The following is a 15,958-nucleotide window of genomic DNA, read 5'->3' as shown; positions in this document are numbered from 1 at the left end:
GCCTGCTTCTAACCAGAAAGCACTCCCATTTCACATGGGAGTTTTAATGAGAAATTAACTTCTAAAATGTAGTTTATATGGCTTCAGGCATGCCAAGGATACCGATTCATTAAAACCAGTGTTATCAATCTCGCCTTAACACCCCCCGGTCCGCCCTGCCCCTCATTCATTTCAGCTAAAATGTGATTGCCTTCATTTTTCTATGCCGCATTCTCTGGCTTATGCAGCAGTCAGCTCTGAAAGGTATGGACTTAGGGATAGACTTGACCCAAGCTGCACATGGCAGCTTGCTTTGAAATTATGAAAGCCAAAGTTTTCCTTCCCCGTATTTGTGGTGGGGAGTGGAGCGGCTGGCAAAAGCTCTCCAGCCAATAAACAGCACTCTTAATTCTTGCCCCCTCCCATACATTTTCACTCCTGCCTCCAGACACTGTGAAAATGAGAATAATTCCTCCCAAAACATTATGTGAAAATCTTGAGGCCTGGACAAGTTCCCCACCATGTTCTCCTCCAAATGACTCAAGGTGAGCCTGCCTGGCAAAGGATCAGAAGCAGCTCATGGCCCACCAACAAATCATGAAAATCAGTGCTTAAAGGGAAACGCAGGATAACTTGACAGTGAAGCAAAATGGTCTCTGGCCCAGTAGACCTGAAGGAGCGTCTCCACCCCCATCGTCCAGTGCCGAGGGCCTTCTGGCGGTTCCCTCATTGCGAGAAGTGAGGTTACAGGGAACCAGACAGAGGGCCTTCTCAGTAGTGGTGCCCGCCCTCTGGAATGCCCTCCCATCAAATGTCAAGGAAATAAACAACTATCTGACTTTTAGAAGACATCTGAAGGCAGCCCTGTTTAGGGAAGTTTTTAATGTTTGATGTTTGATTCTGTTTTTAATCTGTTGGGAGTCGCCCAGAGTGGCTGGGGAAACCCAGCCAGATGGGTGGGGTGTAAATGATAATAATAAAAATAAGAATTAATAGTAATTTATCTTGCAGGCTACACTGTAGTTGTGGCAACAGATTTCAGAGCCTTACGTTCGTTTCCCTTTCTTTATTTCTGTTCGTTGTTGGTTTAGGGGGTGGGACACAGTACGGACGCACATCTTACACACAACACAAGCCACTGGGTAAAGACTCCGACTCGGCTGAAGCGAGAGGCAAGAGACCCCGTCCTCAGCAAGGCAGCAAAACTAGACATTGATCAGAAAAAAACAGGCCTCTGTCTAGCTTACAGGGAGAAGAGCAAGGCAGGAAGCCCTGTCCCTCCAGCACAGGGGGAAGTAAACAAAGGCCTGCTTGCACAAAAGATCCAGCTAACCGAGAATTGCCTTGGCAACCGTTGTGTTTAGCAGCAGTGTGGGACAATTAACAGCAAAGTACGGGAGCGGGGACTTGAAGGGGAGTTCGTGTGACCCAAGTGCAGAGGGTGGGCGCAGGTTTCTACAGTGCCGTGTCTTCCGCCCGCGATGAACTGCACCCCCTCACTTCGAACGCCGAGCAGCAGCTTTCAGTGTTTCGCGTTGATGATGTCTACGAATTCAGGCTTGAGGGAAGCCCCGCCGACGAGGAAGCCGTCCACGTCGTGCTGGGAGGCCAGTTCTTTGCAGGTGGGGCCAGTGACGGAACCTGCAGAGGATTAAAATCCCCATTTTTTTAAATTTAAAAAATGTCCAAGGAGGGAAAAGAAACCACACAGCAGATAAGGACCAAAAAACCACAATAGTCTTTGGCTACATGGCTTTTCCAAGGCTAATTCTGCGACCCCCCTCACAGTGCCTTTCAAAAGCAAAACTACTCTGGGAAAGATAATGTGGAGAGGTGGCAGGAGTCCTTAATCCTGTCCAGCTTTTCTGCTGTAATAAAATTGTGCATGCACAAACACATATACCCAAGGAGGGCACCTTGGAGCAATGTAGGCAGGTGGAGGGTTAATGCCCACCTCTTCTCCTTGCTTCTCTGTTCTGAATTGTCTCCTCTCAGAGCAGCCATGCTTTCAAAATTAGGTAGCACGATTACATGTACTAGCTAGGCTGACTATTGTCTCGAACCACTGCAAACTGTGGAGGTTTCACCACAAGCAAGTAGCATATAAATGCTACCCCACATTGCCTTTTAAGAAAACCCTTCTTCTAACCCGCATCCGCAGCGCCTCACAAGACACTTATCTGCAACTAAATTATGTCTTTCCAGATGAACTCTCTTCACATTTTCTTTTAAAGTTTCTATGCCTACCTTAATTATTAGTGTTGGCAGCAGGGTCAATCTGGTCATGAAACCGTGCTATCTAAAAACCACACAGAAAGCTTGCTGTTCGCCAACAGCTACACTGGGATGGCAATTTGAGGAGGCGGTTCCATAGGCCTGACCATCCCTCCCAAATTAAACCTGCCATTCTCCATGGCAAGCTGCGAGAAGATGGACGCAGCTTCTGCGCTTGAATTGCGGTTCCTTTAATTTTAATTGCCAGTGTTTCATTATTCAGTTCAAGGATTGTCCTTGGCAAATCCTTACCAAAAGCCTACAAAGGAGCTCAGCGCTTAAGACATTTTCCTTTCTCCAGTACGAACCATCTCTTAGAAAAGGGAAGTGAATTTGGGCAACACTTTCCTCCCTACCCACATCCATATCTGCTGAGGAGCCAAGGTTTTTTTTAGTTCTTGTGGCCTGAACTGGCCCTACTACAGCCTGTGCAGCTAAGGAACTAAGGAACGCACAAATTAACTTTGTGCCCCTTTGAGAATCTGTTTGACAGGCGCACATCTGAAACAGGATGTTTGCTGTGCGATCAATAGGGGGAAAGGGCAAACTCTTGCCACACTTGCTTTGCGAACTGGGGAGGGCTCCGTTTACCTCCGTAGATGATCCGAGTCGACTGTGCAACAGCATCGGACACGTGACTCTTCAGCCAGCCCCTCAGTTTCTCGTGAACCTCCTGAGCCTAAGAAAAGGCAAGAATCGTGTTACTCACAGCAAGCTAAAGGCCATCGGTCCAGAGTCTCAGAGTGGGGCTCAGGGATATTCCCCATCCTCTGATGCCAAGACCACCTCCAAAGGGAAACAAGATTTGGGAACACGGTTCTCGCTAACCACATCCGTACCTGCTGAGGAGTTGCAGTTTTACCAGTCCCAATGGCCCAAACTGGCTCATAGGCAAGAACCACTTTGCTCCAGTCCTTCACGTTATCTGGGGACAAGAGAGGGGGACAGTGAGCATTGTGGGGGGTTGGGGTTGGGGGGGTAGTCAGGCACAATTTGACCTATTGGGAAGAGCATGTTTAGTTAGATGGCAGTTGCGGGGTGGGGAGCACCAAGATTAGACATCTCTAAATTTCCCATCAAGTTATGAGGGTAGAACTCCAGAATTGTAGAGTTGGAAAGGGGTCCCGAGGGTCATCTAGTCCAACCTCTTGCAATGCACCAATATTCTGCACAGTGTGAGACTCGAACCCACAACCCTGAGATCAAAAGTCTCATGCTCTGCTGACCGAGAGGGATTCGAAATAAAGCTGGAAGCCTCCATGAGCAGAGCAGATTCCCAGCTGGAGACCTTCGGCTTCAGTGCATGCGGGGGGGGGGGGAGCAAACGAGGCCTGAATGTGCACCCCTGCCCCCCCCCCAAAAAAAACACACCATGATATGGAGCACATGAGGACAAATGCCTGCATAGGGCTCAGGTTTTGGAGTAATGTATCCAGAAGCCAAAGTAATGAGAGAAAACCTGGGTCACTTAAAAGTTAGTGCTACCCAGAACTTTAAGGAGCTCTGAGCACGCATTTACTGTAAGCAAGTTGTGCTTCCTTTTTCTGGTTATTTGGCTCTAACTTTTGCTAAATACAGACAACTGAACAAGCTTTGTTGCATTGCAGTCTTCATTAAATTACTGTATTTTTAGCTCCATAGGACGCACTTCCCCCCTTTTAAAAACTATGGGGAAAAGTCTGTGCATCCTATGGAGCGAATGCAGGGGGGAGGCAGGCAGGAAAAGCCCCCAAGAGCCGCACACAAGCTTCGTGCGGCTCTTGCGGGCTTTTCCCCAGGAAGGAGAAGGGACCGCCGCTCCCCAACCTGTTCTGGGGCTGGGGTCCCAGCCCCGCGGCTAAAGAGGAAGCCAAGACAGCCAGCGGGATGGATCCCGCTCGCTGTCTTGGCTTCTTTGCTCTTTGGGGCTGGGGGGGGGAACCCGGGCTTCCCCCGACAGCCCCAGAAGCTCCGGGAGAAATAATATTTTTTTTCTTGATTTCCCCCCCCCCCAAAAAAAACCCAACAACTAGGTGTGTCTTCTGGTCCGGTGCGTCCTATAAAGCGAAAAATACGGTACCTTTCCATTGATATATAATTTTATGGTATTACTAAAATAAAATAAAACGGTATTATGAGCCATCAAACCTCAAAAACACACTTTCCCCAAAAGGTTTTGGCCACTAGTGTACATGGCATTTCCTGCCTACTGAATGATCTATTACCAAACGTTTTGCCCCATTATTTCAAACCAAAGCATTTCTCTCCCCTCACCTGAAACCCAAGGAAACTTCTGCACATTCCCCAGTCCCCTCTTACCAGCAATAGCCTTGGTCTGCTCAAATACCACTTTCTCGGTGATGCCAGCCTCTCGCTCGTCCAGTTTTTCCCCAATGCAGGCGATGACGCCCAGACCCTCAGCCAAGGCGTGCGCCACCTTCTGCCCAATGAGCTGGAAAAGGGGGAGGAGGACAGCTTCAGAGTCCCATACAAACTATACCATCTCCGCACACCTCCTTGCTGCAGGTGATTCCCAGCCCAGCGATGGTGGAGGGAAAGAAATCTACTAGATCACCCACCTCGTCGGACTCTCCAAAGACATGCCTCCTCTCAGAGTGTCCCAAAATCACCCAGGTGACGCCAACATCCTTTATCATGGCTGGGCTGAAACAGAAGGAAATAATAATAATAATAATAATAATAATAATAATAATAATAAATAAATAATAATAATAATAATAATAATAATAATAATAATAATAATAATTTTATTTATACCCCGCCCTTCCCGGTTCAAAAACTGGGCTCAGGGCCCAAATTTAAAACACTTAATTATAAAATCAGCATAAAATACGGTATAAAAACATGAATAACAATAAAATTCAAAAATCAAAAATCAATCAGATAATCCTCAGGGCTAGCTGGCTGAATTGGTCCTACTTGGGCCAGCGAGGAGGCCAGGGGAGAATTTGCTGTGGGGTCTCAGAGCGGGTGATCTTCATAAAAAGGGGAGGGGGAGGGAAGAGAAGGGAAATAAAAGATCAGGCTGAATTCAAACTAAAGGCCAGGCAGAATAGCTCTGTCTTACAGGCCTGACGGAAGGAGGTTAAATCCCGAAGGGCCCTAGTCTCATGGGACAGAGCATTCCACCAGGTTGGAGCCATCGCTAAAAAGGCCCTGGCGGAGGATAGTCTGACTTCCTTAGAGCCCTGGACCTCTAAACTATGGTTAGGGCAGACCAGGAAAGAAATCACACCATCTGTTCTGCCACGGGGTGCAAACCAAATGCTTATTTACTTTTTTAAAATTACCCCTCGCTAAAGGATTGCCAGTTCTTTGTGGCCCCCGGCCCCCAGAGTCCCAGCAGACTAACCTGATCTCTCCTGTGAAAGCTCCCTTAGGCACCTTGTAACAATTCTGGGCGGCCACACCGATCTTGGCATCAAGCTTTTGGCGGGCAAAGTCGAGGTAGATGGAGGGGGCACCACAAACGACCTCTGGGGACGAGAGGGAGAAAAGCGTCTAGGATGAAGCAGGCGCCCCACAGAGTCTCTCGGCTGCAGACTATTCCCACCCCAAGGCCAACTCACTCTTCGGGTGCTGGACACAACACACTTGTGGGTCAACTCTGCTGGTCATGCCATGAGGTTCAGAGGGTAACCATGGGTAAATAAACCTTCCCTTCCACCACCAATCTCCCCTTCCCCAGTGTTAGAAACTCAGATATACAGTCATACCTCGGGTTGAATGTGCTTCAGGTTGAGCGCTTTTGGGTTGCCACGGAACAACGTGATTTTGAGCGTCTGCACATGCACAAGCGGTGAAACCCGGAAGTAATGGAGCGCATTACTTCCGGGTTTCGACGCTCGCGCATACACTCAAAATGACATCATGCGCATGTGCGGAAGTGGCAAAACACGACCCACGCATGCACAGATGTGTCTTACGTTATTCAGGATGTGAATGGGGCTCCGGAACGGATCCCGTTTGCATCCCGAGGTACTACTGTATATAAGCTAGGCAGCAAATGGTTCCTTAAAACCAAGGTTGCAGTTGCCAAAACGGAATGTCTACTCTAGTTTATATTTTGGGGGCAAGACGACTCTAAAGTCTTGTTTTTGAAAGGATGGACTGACTGCGATTGATTCTCTGTTAAACATCTGGCTAGTTCAGATGACAATTGTGAGCTAGGCTAAGAACTTCAAAGAAGAAGAGTCACTTGATTGAGGACAGTCCCCATGTATATTGGCCTATTCGGACCTCTTTTTCTTAATCGTGACTGCTCCTGCTCAAGCTGCACAGGAAAAGCAAATGGGCTCGAGAAATTAATTCTGTGCAGATAAAATATAACTGATACCACCACTACAGGATGGGACATTAGTGTGTGGAAGCAGTCCAGATCCAAGGATCCCCAGGCACGCGCCACCAGATGGTGGAGGTGTCAGGCATCATCCTGGCACCCAGACATCTTCACTTGGTCGCAGCAAGTGGTTGAAAGTCAGATGCAAATGTGCCTGCCTAATTTCAAACCAAATCAATGATTTTTTTAAAAAAAAATTAAAAATTGTATTTTCAAAAAATTTAAATCGGATTTTTAAAATAAAATGCTTTTGGAGAAAAAATACTTCTAAAGATAGCTTTCTATTTAAGTTACATTAGAGTCCAAAAGCTATTCAACAGGAAATAAGGATTTGTTTTAAGTTTTTCATGTGTGCTAAAACTCAGTCTGTGTTTTTTTAAAATTGTTTAACCACATCAGTTAACAAAAAATGGATACATATGCTATAATGTTATTGTTTTAGTTAAACAAATTGTTTAAATTGTTATTAAGGAAATGATTGTTTTTCTCCTTCCAATAAAACATAGCAGAAAAGTTGTCCAAATATAAACAGTTAGCTGATTAAACCTCACAATTATCTGTCTGTGTATTTCTAATAGTATAACCAAATCAGTAATTTTTGATACAACTGTAAAAAACTATTCTGAAGATTTATTATTCCAAAAAATGAAACCTTCATCTGGTTGTAAATATTAAGATTATACCAGCAAGAGTGAGTCTTGTTGCCTAAATGGTGATTTAAATCAATTTGATTTCAATCAAATCCACCCTGATTCAAACACTGTGGCCCTCTCTCTTGATGGCGCCATGAGGCCTCCACAGCACTATGCACAAGCCCCACAGCACACTGATGGCCATTATTAAGTGTGCTGCTTGCACATCTCACATTCAGTCTGACTTCCCCCTTTCATGATCAATTGTGAATGCACCTCAGAATTCAGCACTCCAAGAGTTAACAGGGAGAACACAATCAAAAGTGATTTTCTTGTCTCAAACGGCCTTTATCATACCTAGTAGCATTTGAACAATAGTCTAATTTGAAGGGTTAAAGCTATCAGTTCTAAAAGCAGACCTGAAAACACACTAGAGTGTAGGACAATTGGCCTGTGGAAAGTGGGGGGGGGGGGAGGAGAGAGAGAGAAAGAATTTGGCTGAATTGAGGTGAAAGGGGAGATTTGGCTGAAGGTGTTAAGGTGGCACCTGAAGGAAAATGAATGCGACAAGGGCAAATTGTTTTTAAAAAGAGAAGGGGAAGTTGGAATGGCATTTGCATAGTGATTTTGTGGAGCCTGGGGAAAGGTTTAATGTGAGAATCAGAATAGGCAATTGCAAGACTTGGGTGGGGGGCACTGCTAGAGAAGTAAAAGTTCCATAGGGGGTTTGCATTTGGGGGTGAGGAAACTGAAGAGAAAACAAGTGCACAGCAAGGGGAAGAAAGAGCATAGGTTTCCCTAGAAATGGGAGCAGGTGGCGCTGTGGGTTAAACCACAGAGCCTAGGACTTGCCAACCAGAAGGTTGGCGGTTCAAATCCCGCGAAGGGGTGAGCTCCCGTTGCTCAGTCCTTGCTCCTGCCCACCTAGCAGTTCGAAAGCACATCAAAGTGCAAGTAGATTAATAGGTACCGCTCCGGCGGGAAGGTAAACGGCGTTTCTGTGCGCTGCTCTGGTTCGCCAGAAGCGGCTTAGTCATGCTGGCCACATGACCCGGAAGCTGTACGCCGGTTCCCTTGGCCAATAAAGCAAGATGAGCGCCGCAACCCCAGAGTCGTCCGTGACTGGACCTAATGGTCAGGGGTCCCTTTACCTTCCCTAGAAATGGGGACCTGGTTGGGTTTTAGAACAGAAGACAGGTAAGGGTTTGGGCAGCTGATGGGAAGGAGTGGGGAGCAGAGTCCTCAGGAGTTTCTGTGTGGGGAAGAGGAGATCTTTTTGGAAATCAAAAAGTTGGGCTTAAAATTAACAAAGACAAAGGCTACAAATCCTGTCTTCCTGATAGTGACTGGGTGTTAATAGATTTTACAGGGTGCCAACCAGGAAGAGACTGTCCTAAAGTTGCTAAGTGGTTTCTAAAAATGCATCTTCATGCCAGATGGGGGAAAGGAGATGAACATATTTTAGGGGGTTTTCTGGAAGGAGCCTTAGGTTATTGAAACTACTAGGTTAGTAAGGGGGGAGAAGAAAGGAAGGAGTGACATTTTTGGCAATTTTCCTCTTTGCTTAACACTTACATGCTCTTTTGTTTATCTTTAAATTTACAAATGCGAAGAGAGGATGTCAAAGACTTTCAGCAACAAAGCCTCACTTGAACACGGCCTGCCTGAGTGAGAATAGATGCTCTCTCTCCTTGACTTTCCATACTCAAAGAACTTCCCTTCTCAGATGCAGGCCAAATCTTATACCAAAAGCTGAAGCTTAGAGGTGCTGCACAAAATAATACAGCCCGGCCTACTTTTGTAAGATTGAAACGTGACAAAGGATATATTTGTAACCCAACCCGAATCTTTGGGATACTGCTGAAAAAGCCCAAGTAGTAAAAGAGCTGCTTTGGTAAGTTTTTCAGTGAGGTTAAATGCATCTACTCCCTCCAAATAGTTTTCACTCAGAAAATGGGAATCTACACTAAATCTTATGTCTCAGTCTAAAAAGCTACCTTCAGCAAGGTTAACCAGCAAACAGATTGGCTGTCATTTCCCATTATAGATTTATTTATTTTTATTAAAAAAACATCACCCTATCCTATTGACCAGGGATGAAGAACCAGTATTCCTCTGAATGCTGGACTTTAAATCCCAGTGTTCCTGACCAGTGACCGTGATCCCAATTTTCGGAGGGTCACAGGGAAGCAGATGTGCCAGCCACATCTGGGTTCAAGGCAGTACAAATAGCATCCTTCTTGGTGTGTGGCAAATCCCTTCTTGCTCTGTACTGCCAGGTCAAATCCTGAAACAATATCTGCCTGAGGGTCAAGAGCACAGGTAGGCAAACTAAGACCCGGGGGCCGGATCTGGCCCAATCGCCTTCCAAATCTGGCCTGCGGACAGTCTGGGAATCAGCATGTTTTTACAGGAGTAGAATGTGTCCTTTTATTTAAAATGCATCTCTGGGTTATTTGTGGGGCACAGGAATTATTATTTTTTCAAAATATAGTCTGGCCCCCCACAAGGTCTGAGGGACAGTGAACCGGCCCCCTGCTGAAAAAAGTTTGCTGACCCCTGGTCAAGAGAAACTTGAGCCTTATAATTCGTTTTTGCAGGCTGGAGACAGAGCTCAGGGGTAGAACACTTTCAATTTAAAAAAGATCTTACTGGGGTGGGAAAAGCCTTTTTTCTGCACAGGATCCTGGGTAGCCACTGCTGGTCAAAACAGGTAGCAAAATAGGACTAGACAGACAAGTAGCCTGACTCAGGACAAAGCAGTCTCATATGTTCATAGATATATAAGAGGTTATACAAATGGAGGGAAACCTAATAAGTGGGAGGGGGGTGGAGCTGTGGGCGCTGCAAAGGTCAGAAACTTGAAAGCTGACTCCATGGGGTAAAGGGCAAACCTATTCCCTATAACCAATAATCGTAAGAACTGCTACACTATTTCTTGAGAAAGGGGGCTTTTGGGGTGCGGGCAGCCTAGCGTTTACCTAGCAACATAATCCTGGATGTTTTTACAAGCTGTTCTGTGGCTAGAAGCCTTGCTTAGCCAGCTGGCAAATAACGGGTAAGAGAAAGCAACAACCGGATAGCTCAGTTTGTTGGAGCACCGACACTGATAACACCAAGGTTGCAGGTTTGATCCCCGTATGGGGCAGTTGCATATTCCTGCATTGCAGGGCATGGGACTAGATGATCCTCAGGGTCCCATCCAACTCTACAATTCCACGATGCAGTCTGCATGGGGGACACTGCAGTGGCATCTCCAACAGAGGGAGGTAACCCCAGATCTGCTCGAATCCTGAGGAGGCCGTATAATATAGAAGAGACAGAATATCTGGGGAAACTGAGTAGATCAACCTCCCCCCATATAGTTCATCTGGAGGCCCATTTCCTGACCTTTAGCTAGCTGCAGGGATAGAGTTTCCCAACTCCAAGTACAGTAGCTGGTATTTTTAGGCAGCTGCGCCGCCACCTATATTTAGGAACCCTCTCCTCCAGACCCTTTGACATTTCTTCAGGATGCCCCCACCTTGCCCTTTTCTAACCCGAGAGGGACAGCGAAAAGGATCTGCCAGCCAAATTTTGGTCCAGGCATCCTCTTTGCCCCCAGGCAAGGAGTCCATGCTGCAGGCAGAGTCTCCTGCTGCCACAACCATGCCAACCAAAAGCAAGAGAGGCAGACGGGCTAGCTAGTCTCACTGCCTGAGAACTGGGCATCGTGCCAGCCCTGATCAGACAAAGAATTCTGCAGCAGACCAGGCCTCAACTGCATCCCTTTTCCCTCTCGCTACATGGCCCTTGTGAGGACTGGTCAGATTATTTCCCGGCTTCTCATCCACTGCAAGCCACCAGTTAAATGTAGGGTGGGTGGTCATGAACACAGCACCCAAAGCACTCTGTGCCACGTGACTAGCGGGCACGCTCTCTCTGAACACAGGGTGACTAATAGTGGGCCTAGTTGCCCTAGTACAATAGACTGTAGGGAGAGAGGAAGCTCCTTCAAAGGTATTCTAAGATTTTTAACCTTTCATTTTTCTCAAAAGGAGGTCATTGAGAGAAGGCAAAAATGGGCAGGCGGTGCTTTACACAACTGCTCTGCAAGGAGTAAATCTGCTCCTCTCACAACTATCCGTACAAAATCACCAGCACTTGACCCGTTTACTAGTAACATAAAATCTACTTGTATTTTATTCCTCTTTGCATTGAAGCAATTAACTTTGCTCTGAGCTTGTGCTTAGGCCTCGGCTGTTCTATGCTGGCCTCCCTGGAAAACCCGACCATGACTCCATTAATTTCAACAGCTCTACTCTGAATAAACTTAAGTTGAACAGCACCCTCGAAACTGCCCACCACAGTATTTCTTCGGCCTTTTGAACCTGCCGACACGTTCCGCCCGCGGATTTATTTTTCTTTCTTTTATAGTACAATAATGCAGTATTTCCCGGCGAGGAAATAATGTAGCAAAAAAAGCTTATTTTCTCTGCCAGACCGGAAAGATGTTAAACACAGAAGCAGTAAAAAAGAAAGTATGTAGCAAGTTTCCTTTCCGGGGCGCAGAGGCTTCTTCGGCTCCCTTCCTCCTGGCAAGGCTTTATAAACGCCCAGAGAAGGAGAGAGAGACAAGGAAGGCAGCTTGCCTGCCGGGAGAGGCGGCCCTGGAGTACGTGCGGGAGAGCACGCGGCGGGGGCGAGGGAGGGACCCAGGCATCCGGGCGCCTCCCCCGCCCTTTCCCGAGACCCTAGGAAAGGCACCGCTGCAGCCAGGACGGGGGGGGGGGGGGGGATGGAGCGGGCCAGGGAAACAGGCCGGCCTCCTTCACCGGCTCCCCTTTCTCATGCTCCATCCCATTAAAGGCCGCTGCGGATAAGCCTTAAGCGCGTTAATCGCAGACTCCTAGAGCTGGAAGGGACCCCGCAGGGTCATCCAGACCAACCCCCGGCAGCTGCAGGCATCTCGACATTGTTTCTCCCCCTGCGCGAGTTCATCGGCGTGTATTATCCTTCGCGCTCCCCTATGGCGAAGGGGGCGCAAGAGGGGAGACGGGCAGGGCTCGGCGGGGCGTGCGCCCCCGGACGGTTCCCGATCCTAAACGTGGCACCCGGTGGCCCCGCTTGCCTCCTGCCAGCGCCCCCGGGGAGCCTGCAGACCCGGGCGCGGGGGCTTCTCCTCCCCTAAGGCTAAGCGCGCGCCCGATCGCGCCCCTGCGGGGCTCCCCCCCCACCTGGGCACCCCCCGGCTCACCGGTGTCTGCGGGGACCTTGGCGCCATTGAGAGTCTGGATGAGCTCCCCGAGGCTCTTCTTGTCGCCATTCATCTTCCAGTTCCCGCCGACGAAGAATTTCCTGGGCGACATGTTGACGGTGGTGGTTGGTGCCCCGGGGCCGCCCGCCTAGATGGATGCGAAGGAGAACTGCGAAGGTCAGAGCGCGCAGCGGCGGCGCAGCCGTTTCCCCGGCCTCTTTATAGGGGCGCGAGGGGGACCCGCCCACTGGCCCCCGTGACGTCACGCGGGCCCCGCCTCCCCCGCCGCCTCCCTTTGATGTTCCGAAAGAACCCGCGAGCGAGCGCGGAGAGGAGGCGCGTGCGCGCTGGCTGGCTGGCTGGCTGGCTGGCATTTCTTTGCCGGCGGTGATGTAAGAAGCAGAGAGACTTACCGAATGTACTTCACGTTTCTAAAAGTGCCTCTGTGTCTTCTGTAATCAGGGGTGCCAAACTCAATAAAGTATGAAAGGGGGGGGTGCAGGGAAGACTTGCCAAACACAACAGCACTTGATTGGCAATGCCCATTAACTTAGGTCCAGTCATTAGGTCCAGTCGTGGCCGACTCTGGGGTTGCGGCGCTCATCTCACTTTATTGGCCAAGGAAGCTGGCGTACAGCTTCCAGGTCATGTGGCCAGCATGACTAAGCTGCTTCTGGCGAACCAGAGCAGTGCACCTTCCCACCGGAGCGGTACCTATTTATCTACTTGCACTTTGACGTGCTTTCAAACTGCTAGGTTGGCAGGAGCAGGGACCAAGCAACGGGAGCTCACCCCGTCGTGGGGATTCGAACCGCTGACCTTCTGATAGGCAAGTCCTAGGCTCTGTGGTTTAGACCACAGCACCACCCACGTCCCTCCATTAACTTGAGGGGGGAGCAATAGGTGTAGCCAGAATTTTTGTTAGGAGGGCAGACTTTATGTTGGAGGGGAAGAACTGCAGTTAAGTATTTTTATTGATGGGGGGCAGCTGCCCTTCCCTGCTCCCCTTGGCTACACCCATGGAGGGCAGTCCCCTCAAATATTTTATTGGGGAGGGGGGAGTGAAGAGACCTCAGGTCCTAGAGTTGGCTCCTATGTCTCTAATATTTACAATGAAACCACATCTCCATGAACGATTGGAAGTTGCAGTAGGCACCCATCAGTCTCAAGAAACAATGGAGTGTGCCTCCGGGGGTGAAGTCAAACCGTTGGAGAATCACAGCGCCTGCTGTGGCTGCAAAGAGCCATAACTCGTAACTGCTGCCTCCTGCATTGCTTTTGCTGTGTTAACGGCACCAAAGTGACCTTCCTGGGACACAAGCCTGGGCAGTGAGTATGGAGGTCCTGGGCTGCCCAGAGGACAAGACCCCCCTCTCGGGCTCACTGATGGGGTCCAAAGGGAAGTCGAGCAATACGTTTGGTATCATCTCTGGATTTGTGTAGGGTTTACTCCTCAGTCTTCTCTTCTCCCAAATATATCTCACAAGGCAACAGGTGTTTAGGATCAGAGTTTTCCTTCTTCTAGGTGGGCTACCTTCCCAGGTAGAGGAACCCCACTTGACCATCACTTCCCTTTACAGTATGTGCAGAAACTGCCTTCTTGACCATTGCACCCACTTATTGGTCTGGTCTGCTCAATCTTCCAGTCTGCCCTTGCATGCAGAATAAGCTGCTAATGCACGTAAGGTTTGAGACCCATCAGTTCCCCTCACCTGGTTTAGCCAGCCATTCAAAGGTGTGTCCACTGTCACATGCTGATACCTTCTAGGAGCCACAGGTGAAAGCTGAGTGCAGGGAAGCGCTGGTTTAAAAATAAGTTAGCTGAAGCTGATCTGAATTATGTTTGGAATGGTGGCAGTAGCTCAGTGGTAAAAAATACATGCTTTCCTTGCTTTAATATAATGTCCCAGGTCCAAATTCCAGGTAGGCCTAGGAAATATCTCTCTCTCTCTCTCTCTCTCTCTCTCTCTCCCCCCCCCCCCAGCAGAGCTGTTATCAGTGGGCATTACTCAACCAGGTGTACCAACAGTCTGACTTCACAGGTAAGGTGTGGTCCTCTGGAAAGGAGCCAGGATGGACCAGGAGTTGTGCAATTCTGCAGAATACCTACCTCCCCCTGCTTCTCTTTTAGTTTAGCAAAACAATTTCGTTTTCTAAGCAACTCTGCAAGCAACATGTGTAATTGAAATGCACAGATGAGTTCTGTTACTTGTTTAAAATATGCATTACAGCAGCCTACGAAAGCCTGATCTGCATTGATTGGTAAGTTAAAGTTAAAGGGACCCCTGACCATTAGGTCCAGTCGTGACCGACTCTGGGGTTGCGGCGCTCATCTCGCTTTATTGGCCGAGGGAGCTTCCGGGTCATGTGGCCAGCATGACTAAGCCACTTCTGGCGAACCAGAGCAGCGCACGGAAATGCCGTTTACCTTCCCACCGGAGTGGTACCTATTTATCTACTTGCACTTTGACGTGCTTTCGAGCTGCTAGGTTGGCAGGAGCAGGGACCGAGAAACGGGAGATCACCCCGTCGCGGGGATTCGAACCGCCGACCTTCTGATCGGCAAGCCCTAGGCTCTGTGGTTTAAACAGCGCCACCCGTGTCCCTGATTGGTAAGTTAGTAAGGGTTTATTTGAATCTGTTCACCTTTGCCAACCAGCAGTCAACACCCCTTTTCCTCAACCCCAGCTTTCTGTAATTTGCCCCTTCTTCTGTACTGCTAAGATAATGCCCAGCAGCACAACATGTTGTTTTAATGTCTTACATAAAACAGTGGCTTCTAGAAGGCTCTCTTCCCGTGTGTGGCAATTTGTGGAACAGGGCCCAGCACATCATCCGTTTCATATTTTGATCTCAGCCCAGGGCAGCCTTGCAAAAGAAAAACCTGGAATAAAAAGAGCAGCTTTCACCCACCTGCTCAACCTGTGGAACACAATAAAGCCCCACTTGCCCTGTGTAGAGTCATGAAAACATTCCATACAGCCTGCAATTCTAGCTACACCATTTCCACAAGGAAAACCTTTCCAGATCAGATCAGCACTCTCCCCAAATATCCCCATCACCAACATAAACATGGGAAAATGCCTGGTGTTGCATAATAGGGCTCGTTCTACCAATGAGTTGGCAAATACCTTGACATTTAGAAAGGGATTCAGGTTTCACAGTTAAAGTAGTTTGGTGATCAGCCCACACTATTTCTCTGTAAGTCTGAGCAGCTTTAGAAGCATAGTAAAGCAGGTCAGTTGTGGGACAGCACATTTATAGGGCTTATGTCTGTGAACATCTGACTGAAAGCGTTTGAAATGCCTGCTGAAACCTCAGAAGGGTATCTTGACTGCATGAATTTCCAGTGATTGGAAAGTGTTCCCACTCCTGCATAGCTCACCACCCCTGGTTTCGCAGGGCCGAGGCAGAAGAGATGGTGCAGAACAGCATAGAAGTTGGGGAAACTAAAAAGAATGGAAAAAATGTGCTGTGTTTGCATAATTGCAGCTTTTT

The 15,958-nt window shown here is 48.4% G+C and overlaps 1 protein-coding gene across 1 annotated transcript; it reads right to left on the bottom strand.

Annotated features, from left to right (window-relative positions):
• Positions 1 to 1,030: 1,030 nt before the first annotated feature.
• Positions 1,031 to 12,665, bottom strand: TPI1 (triosephosphate isomerase 1). Its single transcript, XM_080987244.1, has 7 exons — positions 12,461 to 12,665; positions 5,606 to 5,729; positions 4,812 to 4,896; positions 4,552 to 4,684; positions 3,093 to 3,178; positions 2,845 to 2,932; positions 1,031 to 1,620 (listed from the first exon to the last, which is right to left on the bottom strand). The coding sequence occupies exons 1-7, from the start codon at positions 12,570 to 12,572 to the stop codon at positions 1,502 to 1,504; spliced, it is 747 nt and encodes a 248-aa protein (XP_080843370.1). The 5' UTR covers positions 12,573 to 12,665; the 3' UTR covers positions 1,031 to 1,501.
• Positions 12,666 to 15,958: the final 3,293 nt, after the last annotated feature.

This window comes from Podarcis pityusensis (assembly GCF_964106645.2).
Source record: "Podarcis pityusensis genome assembly, chromosome: 17".
In the NCBI taxonomy this organism is placed as follows: domain Eukaryota; kingdom Metazoa; phylum Chordata; class Lepidosauria; order Squamata; family Lacertidae; genus Podarcis; species Podarcis pityusensis.
This window is presented reverse-complemented; position numbering and strand designations above follow the sequence as displayed.